The 26,251-nt window shown below is 36.6% G+C and overlaps 2 protein-coding genes across 5 annotated transcripts in view; one reads left to right on the top strand and one right to left on the bottom strand.

Moving 5' to 3' along the window:
* The window catches only part of LOC145985851 (PIH1 domain-containing protein 2), a 28,206-nt gene extending 19,832 nt beyond the window's left edge, over nt 1-8,374 (bottom strand). The window contains exon 1 of the mRNA XM_083119949.1: nt 8,305-8,374. The gene's annotated coding sequence lies outside the window, so the exon portion shown is untranslated. The remainder of the gene's footprint in view (nt 1-8,304) is intronic.
* A 361-nt stretch (nt 8,375-8,735) lies between these two features.
* The window catches only part of Sirt2 (Sirtuin 2), a 39,893-nt gene continuing 22,377 nt past the window's right edge, over nt 8,736-26,251 (top strand). The window contains exons 1-4 of one of the 4 annotated variants that reach the window (XM_083119951.1): nt 8,736-8,891; nt 9,879-9,941; nt 18,721-18,893; nt 24,183-24,279. In XM_083119951.1, the coding sequence (XP_082976077.1) occupies nt 9,926-9,941; nt 18,721-18,893; nt 24,183-24,279 (286 nt within the window). In that variant the 5' untranslated portion in view covers nt 8,736-8,891; nt 9,879-9,925. The remainder of the gene's footprint in view (nt 8,892-9,878; nt 9,942-18,720; nt 18,894-24,182; nt 24,280-26,251) is intronic. The other 3 variants (XM_083119950.1, XM_083119954.1, XM_083119952.1) reach the window with 3 other exon arrangements.

A 26,251-nucleotide genomic window follows, 5' to 3' on the forward strand; every position in this document is an offset into this window, starting at 1 on the left:
TTAAAAGCTACCTATAATTCACTTAGAATCAATCATAGTGCATAGCTTGAAAATTATCTTACTTAATCGGGGTGGCGACAGACCTGGAAAATCAGGAAAAGTCAGGGAATTTGAGGCGTCAAAAAAAGTCAGGGAAATTTGACTATTGAATTTTTATTATTATTTTTTGAGAGACAGAGAGAGAGGGAAATTTCCGGAGGAGCAGAAAAATGTGTTAAGTCCCTAAATATTACGTGGAAAATGCATTGAATTATAATTGAACTGTCAACATATGGAGGGGCTGGAGGCAGGTGGTGCCGTCCGATAGGTCAGACGTCGTAGTAAGGCTTTGTTGGACAAACTGAAGGAACATGGAAACAAATAGGCTCCATTGATACATACGAGTTTTGTCGAATATAGCAACCCGACAAAGTATCTCGCTACAACATGCGACAGAAATTGCATGCATGGCAGTCTTATGGAATTGATTTTGGTGTCTTCGAACTGCAACATCCAACAAAAATTGCATGCATTAGACTGCAAATATGCTGCTGGAATTGTATTACTCTTCTGGCTCACTTCACCTTATTTAATGTAGCAGTGCTTACGAAGGTTTTCTTTCATCATCCTGACGTATTACTGGTTTCGCACAAGTTAACACGTTTACAATGACATTACACTATTCGTAGATATCAAGACAAATCCAACAAAACGGGATATACATATGTTGAATAGTATCATGAAAAAGTGAAACATAAATCTGCATTGGTGAACGTAAAAATTTGGCAAGTGAATGCTCCCAACCTCAAATTTACTGCAACCCTAGTATTGGAATGAAATTAATGCCACTCTCTGTCCTGTCTGTTTAAACTCATGAGAGATGGTAATTAATCTCTCACTGAGTGAAGTTAATGTCCAATATTATGAAATAAAATACTAATAATAAATATGTAAATATTTTCATATTTACTCGAATCATTCAATCATATCACAGTCTTCAAGAATTGACTTTTCTCTGCCAGCCCTGCTAAATTTTCACTTTTCACCTACTGATTTATACGAGGGGTCCCCAGAAAGTAATTTCCAATATGTAGGGACCTTGATTTTTCGCAAACTCAAAAATCGTGAAAAATGTTAATTGCTGCGAAGTTGTGTTTATGAATGTGCAGTGATGTCTGGACACATTTTTCGCCCATTCGAAATAACGTGAATTTGGCATAAAATGCGAATTGTTGGAGTTTTTAGCGATTGTTTAAAAAAATCTCCTAAAACAACGAACAATTCCGTGAAATCCAACATTTTTGTCTTTTCTTCGCTTAAAGAAACAAAATGTGCCATATTTGTGTACATAGAATGTGCAAGTTTTCCAACATTTTATTCAAGGGTAAACTATAATGCTTGTTATACATGGAATAATTCTGACAACCACACTAAATCATGTATTTCCCACGTTTTTTTCAACTTCTATCAAAACAATTTGCATCACAGAGCAAAGTGGCAGTCTTCTAACAGGAGATCGAGTGTGTATGTACCGTCACAAGGGAGCCGCCTGCATCTTCAGTATTTGTCCCGCAATATGTGCTTTGAATTACGAAGCTAAGTGCGCACCATCAGCACTTGTCGAGCTAGAAATAATGGAGCTCAGTTGTTAGGGCATCCGACTACCATGCGAGAGACCTGGGGTCGATCCCTTGCGGTGGAGAACCGGGATGTTTTCCACCTGTTCAAACTGCTCTTGTGCCCACCCAGCATTGTATCAAATGGGTACCTGGAAGAAACTTTGGGGGGGGGGGGGGTAAAAGTAGCCAGGAGCGTGGTGCTGATCACATCACCCCCACCTTTGGCCATGATCAAGAAAGTGTGGGGCCCTAACTCCACACCCCCTAGATGCCTTCATGGCTTGGTGCTAAGCACAGGGGAGCACTTTACTTTTATTTTCTGAAAAATCTGTTCCAACCTATCAAACTGTCACGAAAATATGTAGACCATGTGACCTACAATTTAAAATAATAGGTTAAAAGCACAATGGTAAGTTTTGGTATGGTTGGCAGAAAAATGTTCTAAAACAAAAATGCAAATATTGGGAAATGTAAAACTAACAAGTCAAAAAAGATAATGCCAACTTTTGGTCCCATAATATATATATCTGTATCTGTCACATAAGATTGATTGATTTAAAATTTTTGGGTGTGTCGCCAATTATGGTCATTATGCACCCTTCAGAATATACGGGGTAAATTCCATTATCTAAAACTCTTACCTTAAAATTAAAAAGGGGTATGGAAAATAACTTCCAAGATAGCAAACTCTTGGGAAGTGGCGTAGACCATGTGACTTACCATTTGAAACACTAGTTTAAAACACCATGAAGGTATAATTTCAGGTACTTGCCAGAAAATGCGCTAAAATGAAAATGTTAATTTTGGGAAAAATAACACCGACTAGTAAAAAGTAAACAATAAAAAATACACCAATTTGAAGAAAAAAATAACAAAAAATCAAGGTCCTCACCGATTAGGCATAATTAAAACAAGAACATCAGTAGTAATTTATTGCATTAGTAACAGTGAGTCCTTACTGTTACTAATTTTTTTTCTTCAAATTGGTGTATTTTTTTATTGTTTACTTTTTACTATTCGGTGTTATTTTTCCCAAAATTAACATTTTCATTATAGCGCATTTTCTGGCAAGTACCTGAAATTATACCTTCATGGTGTTTTAAACTAGTGTTTCAAATGGTAAGTCACATGGGCTACGCCACTTCCCGAGAGTTTGCTATCTTGGAAGTACAATGGTGCCATTGTTCTGACATTTGTTGTAGCGTGGCACTAAATTTTGTATGCCCATGGCATATGTGTCTGACAGCAAAGACTGGAACTATCTCTACGGCAGAGTAGCTGTCAAATCCTTGTCCTGCCAGAAACTTCTTCAGTTCAACAAAGAGATGAAAGTAGGTACATGCAAGGCAGGGCTGTATAGGGAGTGGTCCAAGATCTCTCACCTGAAGTGATGCAAAAGACCCACGTGTACTCAACTGTATGGGGTTGTGCACATTCGATTGGCCTTCTGTGAATTATCTGCGAAGTCGTCTGACCATACTATCACTCACGACGTCTGGCCTGCACACCTCACACGATTGCTGGTGGCTCTGTGCCAAATTCTGAGCATGCAAGAATCTGATTACTAGAAGTAGGCTACATCGCAGTTGGTGGGAGCCTGTATGAGAGCTGCCATCTTTAACCTAGAACTGTCCTATAACGGCTGCATTGTGACTGTACCAGATTACAGCTACATGTCACTTCTTCTTGCCCGCATGTGCGTGTCGCTCTCCGGCCACTAGTGCTGCGTACAGGCACCATTGGATCTTTTTTCAGGATGCCCCTCGTATATGAACTTTCAGAAGCTGTTATTAACAGAGTGTTCCTATATAAATGTTTGGTTAGCTAAATCAGGTACCTATACAATGCAATTCTATAAATTGCTTGTGTTAAATTTCTAATACATACATATCCTTTTCGTCAGCAATAATATAACTGCATGTTGTCAGTTTCACAGTAGTTCACTTGGATATACTGTACTGAAGCAGAAATCCCATTGATAATGTAAGGAAATATGATTCTTTTGTACAATTCAACTGTTTCACTTATATTCAAGAGTTAAGTTGTTTGCTTTACAGAGAAGAGAGAAGTAGCTTTATGCATCGAAAAATGAGTCTGCACGCATGGTTCTTGAAAGCAAAGGGTTCCAAACCTCAGTGCAAATAACAACATATAATACCGAGAATGGATAAGGAGACTTATAAATTACAAAATGTATTTCTTAATCAATCACTCTTCACTCTAATCTCATTTAGTCGTAACTTTAAAAATAATAAAGTATTTTATTTTAAACTTACTGTGTATGATTAAATTCTGTAATCCTTGCCTAGCTTGTGAATTCTAATATTTTTTTCGAAATTCACTATTTTGCAGTTTAAATTCAAATCATAGAGAATAGAGAAATGAAGCCAATTTCATATAAGATAATATTGGTACTTAACAAATCAATACCTGGATCTGAATGAGTTTATTATTTTGCAAAAACATAGATTTCGTTTAGTTTGTAATTGTCAGGGAACAATGTAAATTTTGTCCTGGAAAACCTGGAAATGTCAGGGAATTCCATTTCCGCTTGTTTGTAGCCACCCTGTTAATGGTAAAAAAAATATCATACTCCAGTCATTACCTAGCAGTTAACACAATATGATGCTAAACATGGCTTGCAACAATTTAATTCAGTTCAACATGGCAAAGTTGTAGAGATCAAACTGATTTTCGACCCAGTTCACCAGAATTTTGCCATTTGAAAGTAGCGAACATATTTAATTTAATGCAGGGTGCGGTTTGAAAGGACAGTAGGAGGGATTCCCCCCACCCCAATTCCTGTTTTGAAACATCAAATCTCAAATGAGGATCATTATTTCCAACCCACTTGTAAACTATATCGTGCTTATGGTGTTCCAGTTGAATTCAATTAAGCTTACTGCACCATAGCTACACACAAAAATTTCTTTACACACTTTATGGCAATTGTGTACAGTTGTGCCAATTTATATGGGTCCGTGCCCACCCAATAATTTATGTGATTTTTTTGTGAACTTATAATTCAAGTGTTTTTGAAAAACTGGCACCCCTGGCTGTCTCTCTTTTAGATGCCATGTATTTGGTATTTCTTCAGATTTCTGGTGTTTCACAAGAACTTTTGTATGGAGTATGTTGGGTAGCTTCGTCGTTCAATCCTGTTCGAGAGCTTGTTGAGATCTGTAGTGTTTTATTGTGTCGGATAAAAATAAGTTGGGATGGCCCCTGATCGATTCATGGGAGGTTCAGGTTTGAAGGATTGATAAAACGTTTGACAAAGTAGTAATTTATGATGCAATTTGTTATTTCAAGACTCTCTAGAAGTACTGAAAGTACTATCATTGTGTATGCAAAACCAAAATGCTTAATTTCTTAGATCAAAGCAAGAAATTGATGTGGCTACTCTTGAAACATTGAAAACGATTGATTCACTGTGTAGAAGGATGGTAGTTCAGGAGTTAGAGGAAAACCATACATTTGAAAGCAATTTTGTCAATCTTTGGTGGACAATATGAATAGGGTTGGGTTTCTTTTGAAATATAGCTTAAATTAGGGCTGAGCCGATGGCGATATATCTGAAAATTTCAGTTGGAATTCATATACCAATACCAGCCGATACTTTTCTGCCATGTGGGCCTTTTGAACAGGGTCCACAAAAATGCCACGTGACATATCCGCGGAGTGTAATTACCCTGAAAATTATGCGAAAATTCAAACTTTCTTGTTATTTTGCACGAAAAACTGTATTTTTTCACTACATAACATCTATTTTAATTTTCTGATGTAATTTTTGAATATTCTGAAACAAATTTCTTGGTAAATTTATGCACATAATTGAAGAATAATATTTAAACACCAATATTGGTCAATATTTTGAACACATGTTAATTTTTGTAATTTTCAAGTATTGGTATTAGTGGGAATCAGTTCAAAGTGGTATGGGCTCAGCCCCAGGTTAAATTCACACACATGATATTTAGATGATTAAGAACGTGTGTTTTATGGAGACATGTCAGGTGAACTTTAATGTAAGCAAAAACATGTGTGTGTCACTAGTTAAATATTTTCACATCTACAAAGAAAATGCAAAACACATTTCCAACTCACTCAAGGATTATGTGATTTCAATTGAAATTGTACCAATATATACAGCTGAATGTGAACGTGGGGCCCCAAGTTCCTTTTGTTTTATTGCGATTTGATCATGCTATGAATGCAATTTTAACATGGTTCGATTTTGATTTACTTCTGTTAGCGACTACGGAAGATTTTGTTCAATATATGATTTTGTGGTTAGGTTTGGTTCTCTTAGCATTAATAACATTTTTTCGAAATCCAAATAGTGCTCATTACTTTAAGGAAGGTTCAAATATCGTGTGACAATGATTGCCAAAACTCTACGATAATTAGTCTTCCTGCTAGGAGAATTTGAAAAAATCATAAAACAATCGGAACCATCTAAAACAGAAAAAAAAAACTTAAAATAACCCTCGATAACCATTTTTGTGTTTGAATAACTTTTATAACAAAGGTTTAAAATGGCAATCGGCGCTCATATCTCATGAAAATAAAACACCAACAAGAGGGTATGACCAAATTGATTTTCGCTGATGCATCCAAGTAAATATTTAATCGCAATCTGTTAAGTAAAGGTTAGATTCATAGCAGTGAACCCACGTTCGGCCTAAGTTCCTTTTGTTTTATTGCGATCTCACCATGCTACGAAATCAATTTTTACATGGTTCGATTTCGATTTACGTCTGTTAACACATACTACAAAGTTTTTGTGATTACTTAAGATTTTGTGGTTATGTTAGGCAGGTCAGGTTTGGTTCTCTTAGCATTCAAATAAAGTCCCTAAATGGATTATACTAAGGTTCCGATTTACTTCTACATTCATTCCCACTACTCTACGGTACTTACTATCACTGTCAATGGAGAATACCTTGTTCATGTGAAGCGCGCATGCTTGCGTAAGGTAATTTTTAAGTTGTTTTTTTCAACATGCAATGGGTACTATTATAGTATAAGGGAAACACCTATAAATCGTATATTTCGCACTTTTTCACATTGCTAACGTACTATTTTGGAATGCAGAACATTTCCTACGGTGAAAAAATGCATTTCTAACTCAGATAATGTCTATTTCTTACATGATTTTCGTAAGTACTTTTTCCTGTAAATTTGCTTTTCTGCCACTTTTGGCTAATCGCAAAGATGAAGATAAGTGATGATATGATGAAATTAAGGTAAATATGCGATATCGCCCAGATGGATTTCGTTAAATTTACAGGAGAAAGTACTTACTGAAATGAGTTTCTTTCATTCTGGACGTTCTTGGAGGTATTTTCTTTCACGGAAAGTAAAAACTTCGTAGTTTAATGCTACCGAACAAGAATTCATCACTTTTTACGTACGAAATTGGCATTGCCTGCCACATTATGCCGTTGTTTCCATTGTGTGCGTGTCGATGGCAAGAGCGTTGAAAGTCACGCGATCTCTACAGTGTTTCCAAACGTGCCTTCTTTTTACGAAAATCTCTATTTTCGCCACGCTTTCTTTTTCGATGAATTTAGGGATGAAATGAGTGCTAATGGAACCTAACCTAACAGGCCTAATCTAATCTTGTGTGAATGGTTTGTGGGGCTAGCCGTGGATGGTTTGTGGGGCTACCCATGGATGGATTCTGGGGCTAACGTCAATGGTTTGTGGGGCTACCCGTGGATGGTTTTTGGGGCTAACGTGCATGGTTTGTGGAGGTAAACATGAAAAAAAATCGAAATAATACGTAATTTTCGGTCATGAACGTTTGAAACACTGCTTGCGCACTGAAAATCGACAAAACACAAGTTGGCGCGTCATGACGCGCGATGATCATGATCCATGCACGGCATATTGTCTATTACAGGAGCGGAACACGTAAGTCGAATAATCAATCGTAATATGAAAAGTTGACAGTATTTTATGGAAAAAGGCATAACTTCACCTTAAAGAATGTTCCGCAAGTCAAAATAGGCAAGTACCAGTGGTAAAATTAAGGAAATAAATGAGTGAAAGATGTCGGGGCGTTATCGCATATTTACCGAAATTAATAAAGGGACATGCATAAGGAACATCCATGCTTAGGCCTGGATTTCAACTCAGGACTCCTAGGATTCTAGCACGCTGCAAACCACTCCGCCACAGAATGCTCTCAAATATCGAGATGGGGCACTCCATACGGGATCCACTCCTTACTATTTAGTACACCGTGAGCTGAATTTATTTAATTCGGTACTCCATAAACTATGAATCAATGCTGGTTTTCCTTCATCCATAATTAATTTTTTTTTAAAAAAAAAATCAAAAATAATACAAATTAAAGACCGTACATTATACGAATCATTGCTTACATTTAAATCCCTTTGCCACCATAACTTAAAAGTAGTTGGAGTCATTATACGTATACTGGACCCGTAATACAGAAGAAATTTTCATAGTCGAAAAAAAAAGCGAAATAAAGAACTATTGTATATTAAAATGCATCATAATAACAAATCACTCTTACGAACAGCAATCTCAAATGATTTATCTTAGAAATCAATAAGCTTATTTTCATCTCTTAATAGGCTCGGATATAACTTACCCGAGAAGTATATTTAAAAGTAAGCAACTTATTGATGTATATTAGAACTGGAAACAAATATTATGTCATAATTTTACTTGCCTCGGATCAAAGGGAAATAATTAATGGCAATTGCAATACGAGCGTACCACAACAAACTTGCAGGACCCGGATTAATTGACAAATATCACAGACTATGAATACAACAGTAAACAACTTTCAGTGTTGCCAGTTCCAAAATTATTTGTTTACTTTGTAACCCTAAGAATGATCTAGGACGTGACGGGGGTCCCACAAAGAGGAATAAAGCAGCTAGAAAGTAATTTCATTGATAGGAGAATTATGTCAATCACCTTATACCAATAACAACCTCGTTTCTGTTACACCTGTGTACACATTATTTTGTTTACATTACAACATTAATGAACAATGCGAATGATACATCGAGCGTTTGAAGGAAGTGAAGTAAACTCAATTCACGCTTAAACTTTTCGGGTAATCTGTGTTGAATTTGTCCTGTTTTCGTCATGACAAACACATTTAGTTATTGGATTCTATGATTGGATGTGAATTGATGTGGACTTTTATGGTGTTGACATTTATACAAGGAAGCTGTTTTATTTCGTGTCTGTGATGAACAATTTAGTCATTGCTTCATATTTCAAAATATTCTAGAAATTGAGGGTAAGGTACCGTATTATAAATAGCACTTGATTAAATTTTGTTGAGTACACTACATTAGGCGGTAACAGTTTCATATATCGGAAACACATTTCTTCATTTTTACAGAAGAAAGTACGACACCAGTCTGTTATAGGGAAAACACATTTCACTCGTCCATTTAGTCTTCTTTTACATTCGTACTTACCTATGAGGTACTATTTTACTATAGGGGTGACACCTATAAATAATTTATTTCGCACTTTTTACATTGCTAACATGCTATTCTGCATTGCGGAACATTTCTTTAGGTGAAATAATGAATTTCTAATAAAAATAATGCCGATTTCTTACATTTACGAGTACTTACTGTTACTCTTCAATTCTGTAACAGACATTATGGCGATATCGTACTGGTTCATCGTGCGTTTGAGAGTATTTTGTCGATTTATGCGGTGTTGCAACCTTGTTCACCGAAAAATACCTACTTTCGTACTCAGATTTGAAATTATGCTAATACCTCGCAAACCATTGACGTTAGCCTCACAAACCATTGACGTTAGCCCCAAAAACCATTCACGTTAGCCCCAAAAAAACATTTTCCGTAAGGTTAGATTAGGCAAGCATAGTTAAAAAAAAAAAAAAAAAAATTAAAAATCCTCGACACGTCATGTTCTGGTGAAAACACGACGAGTTTGAAACACTGACTATAGGGTTACGTCATCTTAACACACGGAACATTGTGCTCTCGTGCAGAAAGCAAGTCGCGGCAGCAGAAACAGCGTGTCGGACAGAGATTTTCGCAGAAAACAACATGTATTTGCATTAAAATGGATCAAAACTACATTCACGAACTTCCACAACGCTACAGAAAATGATTTCCGGAAATACTTTCTCCTGTAAATTTGAAGAAATCCGTCACCCCTATACTATAATGTTACCAATATTATTTTCAAGAATAATAATTAATGTGATGGAAAAAAATGATTTTATTTACATGTGTGTATTAATTACAGGTGCCTGCTGTATTTGTTTGGATGGGTGGTTTCTTTTCCCGTAAAAGATGGCAACGCAAGGAAGTAAGTAGATTGCTTAAATTCAAATTACAGTAAATATTAGAACAAGTCTAATCCAGTTTATTTGTTGTAAAATTCCTTCATGTTTTTGGCATGCACCACAGAGCTTTTTTTGTAAACATGGCTGGTGCACATTGTGCATATGGGCTGTATGCAGTGATTCACATTTCAATTACCACTTCCAAGAAGTGGGCAAAGGTGATTTAATTCTACAGAACATCACTTATGTGTTGAAGATATTCTCTGGGCTGGATATGCCTGTGAACTTTCATCTCATCTTCAGGTCATGCTGAAAATATTTCAGAATGCTATAATTTCTAACGAGTGATCAACACAACTACTTTGTGATATGAACATGTAACACATTAGGCTAACACTTTATGTATATTTCTTCTGTAAGGAAGAGTGTCTGAAATCCTAAGTTATATTATTTTTATAAATGAATCTTATACAACAGAAAAGTAATAATGTAGTGAACTTGCACAATATTGTCCCATATTCTGTGGCTATGCTTAAAAACTTATTTAGCATACAAGCAAAGTTCCCTGATTTTATTTCTATTTCCAGGCAGTCTTTTTTGTATTGTCTCATTTTGGGCGTTACTTCAAATAAGTTTGAGATTATTCAGTAAGTGCTAAAGTGGAGAGTTCTTTGTATTTTTATGCCACTGCATCAGGGTGTCAACCAACCAGTCTGGTGCTTATTTACTTATTCTGATCCTCTTCTACCAATTGGTGCCGAGAACACCTGTCCATCATTCACTCCATGAGATGTTCCTCCTGCTCAGGATATCCTTCATTCCCTCATTCCATGTCCTTTTGGTCTCTTTACATCCAATCCTCCCATTCAATGTTCAGGCATTCTGCTGCATCTGAGTTGTGCTTGCTCAACATCCTGATATATTGGTTTTGTGTTTAATGTTATTCTGATTGTTTGATTTCTGATTTTGTTCTTCTGGTCTTTCCTGCTATTCTCCTCAAATATTTAATTTCTACTGTCTTTAAGTTTTGTTTTTGTTTTTCATTAATTATCCAGAATTCAGTTCCATATATCAATGTTGGTACATAAGTTGATTTGTAAACCATATTTTTTTGTTTTTTGGCTTATTTCCTTTTTCCCTAAAATCCTTTGTTTATGGCATAATATAATCTGTTTGTATTCTTCATTCTAGTGTTTAATTCTTCATCTATGTTTCCATTACTATTGATTGTAACACCTAGATGCTTGAAACTTTGTACCTGTTTTATCTCTGAATCTTTAAGGCTTGTTATGCAGGTTTTTTATATTCTCTCTATCGATAACACAGATATCTTTGTTTATTTTCATATATTTCTTTGACATATTACCATTTATTATTTCAAATTTTTTTTGTATGTTTGCTTATGAATTTTCAAACAATACAATGTCATTTGCATATAAAAGTTCAGATACAGGTACAGTTTTCAATTTCCAATTTCCTACCTTCATTTTTTTCATCTTTGGTTTTATTTATTTCAGAACGTCATCCATCAGAATCATAAACAAGTATGGGGATAAAATATCACCTTGTCTTACTCCTGTTGTTGTTATGAATTCCTCTGATCTGTTATTGCAAGTTCTGACATAGCATCTGTTTGTTTTGTAGAAACTTTGTATTGCTTCTATTAATTCTTTGTTTACGTTGTTTTTCTTTAGTGTTTTCCATAGCTCTTGCCATGGCACCCTATCAAAAGTGATGTTGGCTCTCGAAAACTCGGAAACCTTTCCAGAATTTATTCATCAAACTATACTTCAGTTCAGTATATTGAGTATTACCGGTAGTTACAGTAGAAATTTCTTATTAAGAGGTCTACTACAATAAGTGGCTATTGGCATTTACCACTTTCTTGTTGCAATTTCTGGATTGTTTTTTGTTGAGATTACTAGTAAAACATATGTTACTAAATTCTCCTTATCAGGCATGTATATTCTAGGCTGCCTGGGCTATCTGTGAAGCCCAAACAAAAATACAGGAAATAATCAACTAGCAAATGTCACTGATGTCTCACATAACAGCCAAAAAGCACTAGTGAATGGTCGTCTTTACTTAACCTATATCCAGACTTCTTCCTGAAGATTCTTCCCCAACCAGCACCTGCTCATCAAGCTACTTACCCGTGACATATTTGTGTTGGTTTCTAGCCCAAGTGCTGGACAGAGAAGTCTTTAGTTCCTCCCGGAGATCCCTCATTGTTGCCAACAATTGGAATGCAAAAATCCGCTAAATGAAATGTGATTTAAAATGTACACATGCTTAATTCATGACAGAGCGTATTTTCCTTGTTGACAAAACATTCACTTAACAATTTGTATAAGGAAACATCGAACAAACTATAACTAAATGATGTTGATGACAGTCAGACAGCTGTAGCACTTACTGTACCAGATTTAGCGATTTTACAATGAAATTGGCAATTTGTTCCTGCTGCCTCTTGCAATTCCGCTTTTGTTGCCGGACAAGTCAAAAAGCAGACTTTCCCCTCAAGGTTAGGGTTCCTTCGCTCTGTGGATTTGAGCCTGTCCACAGCCAGAAAACATAAACATCCTTGCATGATAAGAACAGTTGGAAGTGTCGTCTTGAGAACTACAAAACTGGATGGGGAGGAATTTTTAAAATATTTTCCGTGACAGAGTTCATGTGTGAAGTATGGCATGTGTTGTACTGTCCTGTGCTGTGTGCGTGTCTGGTAAAGTGAGAACAAATGGAAATAATCCATGAATTCATGGAATAGACACCATTCTCTTACATTCCTTATGAGGATAGACTTGAAATAAATTTGGATGTAGTGTTTAGTGTGTAAAAAAATAATAATAATAAAAAAACTCATCTGAAGAAACATTTTGGAAAAAAGTGACCCAGAAATTCACACTCATGGAGAGAACAATGGAGTGTATGCTCAAGTAATTGATTTAAGGAAAGAAGTTAATTATTGATTATTTTGTACTCACATATAAGTCTAACGTAAATATGGCATATAGTAGGCTGCTACTTTTTATAAGTAAACCTGAAATAGTTTATGTTCATTTGTTTTTAATGATGAGATTTCGATGTAATAAAAAATCAAAACTAAATGAAGACCCCCCCTCCCCCACGTCAGGCAACTTCTTCTCTTTTGAAATTCAGACACTACTGTATATGGAGAGAGATCCCTGCTCTTGGGCTCAACATATGCCACTGGTAATTATGTATTATTTACACCATAATGGTTATGATTGTTTATGTAAAAAAGAATCCTTTGTTTCCCATTAGTCAATACGTGGTAAGTAATATGTAAAAGCTCACCCCTGATGACCCTATCCAACAGTCAATTTCTGTTCAGTTTTCCATCTTATTATTGCTTTTAACGTGTGAAGTGAATATTCTAAGCAGTGGCGTGTGGTGACATTTTCTGTTGGGAAGCAGATCCCGAAAAATTAAGAAAACCAAGAATTCATTGCTTCTACATGGTATGTTATAACAGGGTGCAAAATCATTGAAGACTGGTGGGGGGGAGAAGATCTTAATGTACACCCCCACCCACCCCCACACACTCACACACACACACACACACAAAAGAATTATTATGATATGGATATTTATTTTTAATGTTATTAAATATAAAAGTCAATTAATGACTAAATATTTTTAAAAAACATTATTATTAAATACACATAAAGTAATTAATTCCTTACTTTTATATAAATCATATATGTGTAAAGTAGCAAATTAATTCCTTTACTAACTGGTTAAAGATGTCAATAAATTACGAAATATGGAGGCACATAGTGGTTCGGATTCCACTTTAAACTGTAGGTCCAGTCCCGATTAGCCTTACTGTGCATAAAGTGGACTTAAAACACAAATTCAATCAATCAAAGAAAACTAAATAGTTTTGTTATGTACAAGCTTTTGTAATAATACAAAACTATTATAATTTATAATTATGTTTGACTTGCATTCTTCTTTTATTGCATCATATTGTTATTGGTGTGGACACAGTAATAATCTCTTGAAAAAGAGAGAAAGCGTTCTACACTCACTATTTTGTGTGTTTTCGATATTATCTTTAGTAAAGTACATACGAAGTAAGTACTAATTGCTTATATTATGTTGTTACAAGAAAAACTCTCTCCCTAAGAAATTTTTGGTGGGTGGATTTTCGAGGTCAAGACTGTTGGTGGGGGAAATCCCCCCCTGCCCCCCCCCCAGGATTTCGCACCCTGTGTTATAATGAAAAATACTGTTTCCATAAGGTCTAAGGGAAAGATGAATCTCCGGGTGCAGTTGTTCATTTTTTCGAATTTCAGTTGGTCTGTTGTCAAACATATTTAATGCAACAGACGGTTGCGGATGATTGATACAATTTTCAAGATTTTCACACATTGCAATATTCACAAATCCACTTTGGCACCACGTAGTTCTTTCCGTAATAAATAGTAAATGGTTCCAACACTAAAGTTTCTGAAGCAAGCAAATAGAAATTCACCCACCTGAAAAACCATAGCTTATCACCTCGCAAAGCACTTGAAAAAGTGTGACCGCAGCCAGGGAGTTTTACCAACTCCATTTGGCAGATGTGTCCATGGATATGTTAGCTGTCTTAATAGACCGAACGCTCGGAAACGTTTATCTCCACATGGAATATATCATCCGTATGTCAGCAATCATATTTTTGTGTTTCTCCTGTGTTTTGAAACTTTATAGTTTATTTATGATAAATTTTAAGTTTGGTGGATATGCTACATTGCTGACAGTACACTTGGACACTTAATCATGCAGTTCGCAACACTGAGGACATCAGCAGGCTGACCGACGGCACTCTCTGCTTTCTTCCAGCCCTTAGGGTTGGAAAATGAGCTTTGTCTCCACACAACGTCCCCTCCCATTGGATCCTTGAAGGTCGCTGGGGTATTTTTCGGGTTTCTGGTGGCATTGCCAGGGTGCTGATACTATGCAGCTGTTTTGTTTACATGCCACGAGAGGGGTTGATGGCCCCATATCGGAAAAGGACGAACCTTGGATACTTACAGGTTGATATTCTGTTTAGGCAACCCGGAAGAAATAATGAGAAACCAAAAGTTAAGGATTAATTTGTAACAGTTATGCTGTGTGCCACCACTGCTGATTCTTTTTTACAAAATTGTAGACACCCTGTGTATGCAAGTATGAGAGAGAATAAGCTTTAAATGCTTTCAGTTTTACAATAATTGGGGAAATACATTGAATTCAGTGATTCCTGCTAAATTACTGTTATCTACCATTGTTTAATTATTTTTTCACTACTGGCATTTTATTTTTATTTTCTGAGACAAAGGAAGGTGGTATTTATAGGGGGGTGGAGGAATTCCCCCTTTTGGATATTGCATCCCCCCTCCTGGCAGTAGGGGAAATGCTATTCATGTAAGGCTATACTGCATAAGCAACCCGTGTGTTTTTCTGCTTCAACGTTATTTTTCCACTTCCCATTGTTTCCTCCCCCTAAATCCTCCATGTCCGGAATTCTTGACTCATACCCTTTCCCATGAGGGATCATACATATTTCTAGTAGAAAGGGTCTATTCGACATCCTTACCTTCATATCAGTGGCGAAGCTCCTATGAGGCTTTTGAGGCTTAGCCTACCCAAAAAATGTTGAAATTAAAATGTTCTTGTACCCTGTAACAATCAAAGTTCGTTAAAACGAATTAAACTATGTAATCCGAACGTTTGCTTCCGCCGATCCTTCCAGATATCTCGTCAGTCAGGCGAGAAAGAGAGAGCGCGTTCGGTTCGGGCCGAACTGTGAGGCTTTTGACGAAAAGCCTCGCGTTAAAAGGCAGCTACAGCGTGAGCTCTGTGTAGGTGGAAGGGGATGGGACTGCCGATTCGCTGGGTGAAAGCGGCTAGCCTCAGAACCAACCTGTTGTGCTTCTAGTCTTCTTGTGCAAAGTGCGTTGTTCACGCGCTGCATTGTTGAATGTTAATTTACTTCAAGTGCATGCGCGCGTGTGTTTGTGTGTGGTCACATAGTGTATTTACTATTTATGTTATAAAAATATAATACTGTGAAATTATGTGTTGAAAATTCTAAGATGATTTGCAGTAAAATAAATGTAAGTGAACAAGCCTTCGTGGCTCTCAGATGCTTACTTAACCTACGAAATCTTGGACACACTGACTGTACAACTGGAAATACGTTTTGGAGATCTTGAAAAGATAAAACTTGTTGAATTGGTAGACCAAAATAGCTTTGGGGGATCCTAAACTACATTTTCCTGTGATGAAATTAAGTAACCTTCTGTCCACATATCCATTTTTCAACAAAGAAAGATTAGAAAATGATTTAAAGAATATCTATGCTGATGAAGAAAAGCATTTACCTCTTGCAGACCTTCTAAAATTCATAGTTAGCAATGATCTTCAAACAATCTACAAAGAAGTAACACAACTTATCAAGTTGGTCTTGACATTCCCTGTTACAACAGCTTCCTCCGAAAGAAGTATGAGCACCCTCAAGAGAGTAAAAAAATTATCTCCGTAATTCAATGAAAAATGAAAGATTAAGTTCTCTCAGTACAATAGCCATTGAAAAAAAGACTGGTTAGAAACTTTCCATTGATCAAGGCTTCAAGGAAAGAGTAATTGATACTTTTGCGACCAACAAGAATCGACGCATGGACCTGCTGTATAAAAAAAATAAGCAGATTTTTCAGCCTACCCAGTATTTACGCCTTAGCTTCGCCACTGCTTCATATAAGTCTTTATGCTTCCAAAAACCTACACGGATCCCCCAAATGCCCTGGAAAATTTTCACTCTGCTTATATGCACTTCAACCATGTGGTCACCTTAAATGTAAATGTGTATTGTCATACAATGTTTTCTATTCCATCCGTGGAAAATTTTTGTAAATGTAGTGTAGTACTGCTATGCCTGTTTCTCTATATTATGTTCACATTTCAACAAGTGTTTTGGATTCATGTGAAATATATGTATGTATGTACTCTGCTGAGGTTAAAATTAGGTTCATTCAGATTGTACCTACAGTTTAAAGTGGGAACTGAACCACTCAAAAGTACTGTGACAGAGAATTGAGTGTAGACAACATAAGTATTGATATGTGGAATTTGAATGAAAATTGATGCTCAACCAGGGTTTGATTGATTTAGTTTATTTTATTAGTTTATTTTACTTCGCGTTTTGTGCCTCTTGGCTAATTTGCGAAGATGGGGATGAGTGATGAAATAATGAAATTGATGAATGGACATTCACAAACAACCAAGCCCAAGCAGGATTCGAACCCGTGACCCTTGGCGTCACAGCGCAATGTGCTAACCACTCAGCCACAGGGGCTGGCAACCAGGACTTGAAAACTGAGTCTTTAGCATATGTGCCACAAAACCAGGTGGACCTAATTTTTTGTTTTTCCATATTCCCAGTATGGAAATTATTGTCAAGTATACAGAAAACAGATTCAGTATTTTCTAATGCCTATTTTGTCATATTCAAACACTGTAGTTCCAGAGAGCGCATTTGGTCTCATATTTAGGAAAACTGTTGTCTATTCTGACAACTTTGGATCAAACTTTCAACCGACCTATGGCTTTTATCTCTGATGCAATCCACTAACCAACACAGTTTGTCTTTTTCCTAGATTTCTAGATCTCTATCTGTGCGGAGCTGAATGTTACACTAGTAAACCTCATGTTAAAAATTAATGTAAAGCAACAGGTCAAAACATTCAGAAAAAAAGACATGTACTCCAATTTCATGTGAAATTTACTTATTGAATAATGTATGTCTGACATGTCTGCTGGATGGAAGATGCCCAGGAAGACAAGAAGAGAATTTGAAAGTTTGGAAACTAGTATGAATTAATGTTTCAAAACTTAATTTTTGTGAATTGTCTGTGTAGCTACAAAACATTTCAAGTTGGTAGAACATGAATCTGACATTTTTAGGTTGCAGGAAGGATTTTATTACTGGAAAGTATATTTCATTCATTATATTGTATTTCAGCAGCTAGAAGTTGCTTCTGGCTGTAAAAATGTTATATGCATTCAAAGAACAAGAACTAGCTGGAGAAATATCGATATGCTTTTAAAAATGGATCCATGGCAATTAGGAGAAGATAAGGATCTGAGGAAATACAAATGCAACATAACTGAATCTACGTAAGCTGCTCACTTGTATTTTCACACAGAAAAGAAGAAAACACAAATGTGCAGAATATGAAAATAAAACGTAATTTAATTCTAGAAAACCTAAAAGTGTGCAGATGTCAGCACTGGTCTGTTTCCTAAGCAACAGGGTTGTAAGGGGGTGGCCTTGCTGGAAACCACTCAACAGTCAACCTCAGGACATCCTACAAAATGTGTTTCTACAGGCAAACGAGGTGCTGGTGCCTGGACCCTCAGCCAGTATAACCCTCTGTGCAGTTTGTGTTCTATATCCTATCCAGTTCTGTTACTCCCTTCATCATTTTGATCTAATCCTGATTATCGTGGTTAGCCAAAACTGACAGAAAAGCAACGTAAAATAAATCTAATAATTGGCCACTTGATGTGAAACACATGGGACAGACAAATCTTTCTGCAAGAGAGACGCAGGTGTTTGTTATGCTAGTTCAGTATCCGCATTAACCCATATAGGCAATTCATATGATATACAACAGGCACATGCATAATGAAGATATCGGTATACAGCAATTGTAAGTCAGGGCAGTGATGTGTGTCACATAGATGTAAGGTGTTCACACGGTAGTAAAGCAAGGACACTTAGATGAAATTTGCATAATCTCTTTCAAGAACTGAATGAAGGAGATTCTTCTGATCCCGAGGAAGCATCGGGAGGCGAGGGGACAACTGGCAGCAGAGAAGGTGGTGGAACCATGGACATGCTTCAGAGATACTTCAAGGAAAAATTAGGTTTCTATGATGATAAACAAGATGATGATGATGCAGCTGAGGAAGAGCCTAAGGTTTGTAAAATTCTGTTTCTTCAGTTTCATCTGTTGTGCGAATTTTGGTAATCTGAGTTTGGAATCCATAGTTTTTCAGCACACTATTTGCATAAACTTGCACTTTTGTAACAAATCTTGCTTTCAGAAATTTCATTCTATGTGCATGGTGTGCACAGTACAAATACTTCTGTAATGACCAGTCCAGACTAGAAATTCAAAAATACTCTATTTTCAATAAACTTCCCACCCAATATAATCAGTATCATCTTCCAGCAAATGTGTATTGCTCTTCTTCAGAGCTTGCTTTTCAATCATCCATGAGAGCAAGATATGAATTTCTTAAAAGTAGGAATCGGATAGATTTATGTGCATTGGTAAAATTGCTAACTATTTTACCTATTCCCTGGTTAGTACAATATAATTTACTTATATCAGCAAGTGTTATATCGATACTTTATTATACTTTATTGGTATCAAATAATTCCTGAAGCTTTCCTGGCAGCAAATGATGAACATGTTTCTCGGAAATCATCGGTTGATATCCCAAGAAAACCTATTCTTCTTTATTGATATCAGTTGAAATTTCATATCAGTTTATCCCTGATTATCAACATGTTTGTTTTATTGTTATTACTAGGGAACGGAATTTTAGGTGCTAGAAAAGAGGGACTTAAGACATTATAAACTCCATTTTAGGACTTTTAGGTCCTTATAATAAGTTAATAGGCATAATTATTAATTAATAATAAGTTCATAAAATAACTGGTTTTAGATGTAATTTGTATACAAAAGTTAACTATTTTAAGTGCAATGAATTCTCTTCTTTGATTTTAAAAGATATCAAATTGTCCAATGCAAAAACTTTATCATATTTTGAAGCACTGCACCACTATATATGCTTTTCAATGTTCTCCGTGGTGAAGTTCTTTCAGTCGTCCGTGAGTGGGCGCTTGTACAGTCACGGAAACTCCTGGGTTGTAACAAGCCCAATAGCTTTCAATTTGATCGTTAATAACCCAGAAGTGTCCATAGGGAACCTTCTCTCCATGCACCAGGAAGTTATTGATGCAAACTTCATGAATGCAACTGCTGCTGATTCCCAAGGCATAGTGGTATCGTTGTCACCTTGTAATGTAATGGAGAGGTCATAGGTTTGATATCTGTTGGAGAGACACAGTTGTTCGGATCCCACTTTAAACTGTAGGTCCAGTCCCGATTAGTCTATCTGTGCATGAAGTGGGCTCAATGAACTCAAACCACAGGCAGGTTTGCAGTGGTCTTCTCACCTTGATGAACAGCCTCTATACTAGGACAGTTGTAGTTTCGGATCTGATCCCTCCCCTTTCACCTAGGCAAGTTGATACTTTTCTCTCAGCATACATGTTCCAGGTCTCACGATGTAAAACTGGGAATACTAGACTCAAAAAAATAAGATATTAGTTCCATTTCTGTGTATGGGAGAAGGGGGGATTTACCTTGGCAATTTAGCCTGAATTTTGTGTGATATTTTTTCATTAAAGCTGTGTAATGTTGTTTTTACAGCCTGTTCTCGTGTGTTACCATTTGTGTTTGTTTCATGTTGAAAATCCAAAACACTTGTTGAGTGCCATTAATGAAATAGGAAGATGGTAAAGAAAGGATTGGTGACAGTCTTTGTTATACCGTATTTACGCGTGTATAATGCATGTGCATGTATAATACGCACCCTGGTATTTAATGGAGAAAAGTGACTAAAATTTTATCTCGTGTATAATGCACAGTATAATCCAGGTTCAAGAAATTGCTTTGTTAGTTGTAGGTTGTATAGCTGTTGCTATGCCAACCAAGAGCTAGTGACATCATAACTATTCAATGAGGCACTTGTTGCTATGTAGACCAAGAGGAGACTATCCTCTTGTGTAAACAGTAAGTCACCAACCCAAGCCACTTCCCCCCTCTCCCTCCACTGTGTTTAGCATTCTAAAGCTTTCACTCTTTATCAATTATATTTATTCTGTAATAGTAGAAAGGGAGATCAAAATTACATTATGGATTTGCAGTGCCTAGGAAGTTATTTTCTGTTATTTCTCACCCAACAAATACCGCTGATACACATCCCATGTGATTGGAGGTGCATGCTCGAATTCTGCCAGAACAGCACTGCTTTTTTTGTGTCGCAGAACATTACATTACAAAGTGAAGAATCGTGGAAAATGGCCTTCAAATTTTTATGCATGGTGTTGCTCATTTTCTCTTTACTTTTTCTGAAAAAAAAAAAACACTTCAATATATATATACTTTTTCCATGACTAATGTAACATTTATAAGAGGCCCATTTAGGGCCCTCAAACTAGCAGTTAGCAGAACCAGATTTCTTTCATTAAGCCAATCTTGTTACGTGCCATTGAATAACATGCAATAAAAGATTCAAAGAAGTTCCATTGTTGTTACAGGGAAAAAAGAAGTTCTGTACCTTTCACAATGATCTCCTTAATTCCAATGCTTTTGGTGTACAGCGTATGAATTCACTATATATCTCTGTAGACTTGATGTGAACTGAAATTTCTATCTCATATATTGATGTATATGTAGTTCACAGTGAGTGATCATTTCATGACAGTTGCCTAGATTACATGCTGAACCTTACTTGAAAAATTAATCAGGTTATACTGAATAATGAATGGTGTGTTGTATATTAGCCAATAATTGTACCAGTTTTTCTCTAATTTTCCAGTGATTTTATCCCACAGTTTTTCTTCCTTTTGTTTTCACCCCTAACAAAAAAGAGAACTTGATGTATACTATTCATTTAATGTATTTCTATATAGCCAGTTCTTTGTTCTATTAATATTAGTTAATGCTTATTAAGAAATGTCAAACAATTGGAAATATAATATGCCTTCATTGTCTAGGATACAATCTATTACCATATAGCATGTGGAATGGCCACACACAGTATTACATCTGATGAAACCCACAGAGTGAGTCATAGTAAATTTATGTTATAAGGAAGCATGCTAAAGGAAGTGGAATCTTGATTATATGTTTTTCATGTTAAATTGATGTATTATTTTGAACTGAATACAATTCGGATTGCAAAGGTGTACCTTTTTGGAAGGCACTCGGTGACAACTACTCTTCTACATAGTGTATACTGGATACTACATTCTTGCTGATACCCTGACATGTGGACCTACAGACAGTGTAATCTGTTGTGGGATTTTGTATTCTCTGTTATGGCCTTGTGAGTGCCGAGAGTGCCTTTGTACAGCCTCAGTTTTTATCAAATGCAGGGCGATCTCTGTAACATAAATTTAAGATAATTCTTTTTTTTCTTAATTGTGATACGTGTCAACTATTTTTTTCTTGATAAAAGGTTTGTTCCCTCAGTAAGTGGTGTGTGCAAAGAGTACACACTAAAAATTACACGAGCTAGAGTGGATTTTAAAGGGTAATTTTTTCTCTAAAAAGGACAAACAAATGTGCTTCACAGCGTTCGACAGGGATTGTAATATGGCAATATAGCATGATGTAGTGGTTGCTTCTTTTATGCAGTGCATGTTCATTGACTAGCTAGTAACTAGTGTTGCTAACTGTATTACTGAAGCATGCGGTGGCTCAGTCAGTAACGCGTCTGACTACCATGCTAAAGGTCCCGGGTTCAATCCACGGCCGGTTCAAATCCGGGAACTTTTCTAACATTGGAAGCGTCCCCGGTGCCCACCCAGCATCGAATAACATGGGTACCTGGGGGAAACCCTGGGGGGTAAAGGTGGTCAGGGGCATGGTGCTGATCACATCACCCCCACTCACGACCGGATCAAGAAAGTGTGGGGTGTTACCCTCGCACCCCCTATATGCCTTCTTTGCGTGGTGCTAAGCCCAGGGGAACACTTTACCTAATTATATCACGGAAGAAGAAAGGCAAAGTGGTGGTGAGTTTTGTTGGATTGGAATCACCATATTTTTATTTTAAGTATTTGACTGGTTTGACATTGTGTACATGTATTGCGTGTGTGTATGTGAAAGTTTATGTGTTTGGCTAGTGAACGTTAAATTCCATAATGCCTCCAGTACTATTGTTCATATTTCATCACTTTAGAATTGCTCAAACTAAATAACTTATGTGGATGCATGAGAATTTCAACTCTTGGCTCTGGCACATGTTCTTGTAGAAATTGTATGATGGAAGCAGTTATTTTTGCTGCTAATGCGATGCATATTGTTTTCTTTGTTAAAATTGGCATGCTTGGATGGGTGACAAGTTTATAACAAAGGAAAAAGCCATGCAGCTTATTGTCTCGTGGCAATATATGTACTTCTTATTCTTGTTATTGTTGAGAAAGCCGGCATCGTTTGTAAATGGACAACAAAGGCAGCCGACTGTCGCCCTTCACAGAGAGGCAATAATACTGCTTAAAGAGTGTTTGTGGTCCAATTGTCGCGGTTTAACACATTTGCAGGTTATTAGTTCTCAAACCAGTGGTAGTGGCAGTCGTGTATCAATCACATATCGTTGCAGTTCCAGTGTACCAGTGCGGATGGGCTTATTGGGAGTGAACAGTTAAAATGCCACCAGGTTCATTAATGCAATGGAAAAATATTTTTTTCACTTTATTTGAAGTCACACAAATAATGAATCACTATGAAGATGTCTTCTTTGCATCATTTTGGGTAATTTTACGCATGTGTTAGTCCATATTTAGCGAAGTTTTAGTCCATATGTTTGTACAGTCACGGATACTACTAGGTTGTAACAAATCCATTGAAAGTTAATGAGATTGTTACAATCCAGAACTGTCCGTGACTGTACATATCAATCCCAGCCCTGGTTATAATGCATGGCGTTCAGAACTCAACGTTAGATAGAGCTGTGCCTCAGCGCACTGTAGCGATTTTTCTATCGAACGGATTAGCAACACTGGTTCTCGCATTCTGCCATGCAGATTGCGGCAGAAACTCGTGAGTTACACTATACTAATGCTTTCAAGCAACTCCCCCTATTGTCCTCATGATGCTGAGTCAAAAATGAAATTTTGGAGCTCTCACCAGGAATCAAACCTGGGATTTCAATTTAAATTAAGTTATGCACAAGGTTTAATTTAATTTCACTTTCTACATCACAGCATTACTCTAACCTGCCTGTCCCTTGTAAAGGCATAGTGGTTCAGATCCCACTTTAAAATGTAGGTCCTGTTCTGCTTCACCTATCTGAGATAAAGTGGATTTGAAACAACTTTGACAGTTTTTTTTACATTTGTCATTTTAGTCTTATTATAGAGTCCTGCCAGTTTCCCCTACTGATTCTTGCTTGTTTTTGTCTTGCAGATTTTGGAAGAGACGACACTTGATGGGATAGTCAAGTATATCAATGAAGGCAAATGCAAAAACCTAGTCACCATGGCAGGAGCTGGAATATCAACATGTAAGATGTTAATGTGACTCGAAAAAGTTGGCAAATTATTTTAGTAATTGTAAGAATGAATTTGCTTAACCAAAATTACCTGCTAGTAGTATATCAGCTTATCAGTAATAATTGTTTATAATGTTACTGATACAATTTTGTAGTAAGTAGTACATTACTTAAAATCTGCATCAATATCATTTACTGGTTTATAAATAATTATAATTAATACAGTACCATCATTGTATTTTTGTTGAGTTACTGTAAAGTTCAAAGCAATACTTCAGAGTTTGGTGAATAAAAGTATACATAGGAGACACTTGAAAACAAAGTGTTGAGTTTTCTTTTTGGTTTATTAAAAGTTAGATGCATTTATGTGTGGAATTGAGTATATTTTTCCAGTACATAGAAGATACCAGTGGCGGTCCCTCCATGGAACAGAGGGAACAGGCTGTTCCCTCCTACTTATCGCCCATGGAAGCTATTTTAATTATCTATATTAACATAATAAGAACACTTCTTTCTCCCGAAATCAACACGCCAAAGAAAACTTCCACCTTGACTGGACGTTTGTTTACTTCACCTACCCTCGTCGTTCCACCCTCTAGTGCCTGACACCGAGTATTTCCGACCACGCGCGAAGGTAAACGATCCTCATGGTCCCACCTCCCGCACCACGGAAGCTGAACTCTATAGCTGTTCCCTACGAGAGACAGCAAATTCGTTTTCCTTCGAGTATTTGCTATGTGCTAAAGTTTAATTGCGTCGTAGTAATAGTTTTGAGTGTAGTAAGTCTATAGTTTCCTAATCTCATTGCAAAATTTTGTCTGACATTCATAACAAACTGGAAAAATCTTTTACAGTTAATCATCTGCTAAATGCCTTGGCTAAATGCTGCGAAATAGCTTCCGAGGGAACAGCTCGCATCCACCTGTTCCAACAGCCCCAAGACCAGGCGCACGCAGAGGCAGGACAAGAAAGCGATTGCGAGGGTAGGGTTGAGAATGTTGTATGATCGACAGGCTGAAGACTAGAGCTTTTAGTTCATTAAACTTTACAGAAAAGACAGCAAACCAACACCTACCGAACCGAATTAAAAACAAAAACGAAATCATACACAAGGCATTTTATAAAAAGTTACTACAACTCTGTAAAATGATTAACTGGATACTCTTCCAGTGGCAAATTATTGTTGTCCTTGTTTGTTTGTTTGGAACAGTTCGGGTTTTGTCACAATTTCTACAAATCTAGCGGACGTCATGGCGCAGGTTGCATTATCGAGATTTGTGGGGGTTCAAATAATATAAAATTCAACATTTATATCTTTTTCCAAAATATATGTAAAAATTTTACACCTAAAATGCAGCATATTTAATCCATTAGATGAAGAAAAGAAAGTGTTTAAGGGTATTATCGAAGGGGAGGGGGTGGAGAAATATTCAACTCTTACATATTAGACCTTAATTGACACGGGGGTTTTGGGGGGATTGTGAATTAACATTTGGGGGGAACAGTATCTAACTCTAGGTCTTAGATTATTGCGGGTATTTTAATTAGAGGGGAATTGAGCCTTAAATTGAGGGCAATTACAATTATTGTGTATTACTATTGTCTTAGGCAGACTATTGCGGAAATTCTGGTGTGGAGACTGAGAATTAATTTTTTGGAGGAGGCATAATTCATTCTTCAATATCAACAGTAAGTCTAAAATTTTCATGGAAAGTTTGGCGAAATCTCAGATTGTCAAGGGATTTCTGTAGTGGAGAGAGAGAGAGAGAGTTCGAAAATTAAGTTTTGGAGACTGCATTTAGCGATATGATATCCACACGTTTTCGACCCCGAACATGCCAAAGGGGAAGCTGGAAAAGACTAAATATCTCGGGGTCTTAAGAAAGTATTGACATCCCATGAAATTAATATTCTTGAAAGCCTGCAAAGGAATGGATTTAAATATTTTCTTGCTAGCTTCGTTTGCAATGATATGTTACTAGGA

Source organism: Lepisma saccharinum, chromosome 3, assembly GCF_977018435.1.
Source record: "Lepisma saccharinum chromosome 3, izLepSacc3.1, whole genome shotgun sequence".
NCBI lineage: Eukaryota > Metazoa > Arthropoda > Insecta > Zygentoma > Lepismatidae > Lepisma > Lepisma saccharinum.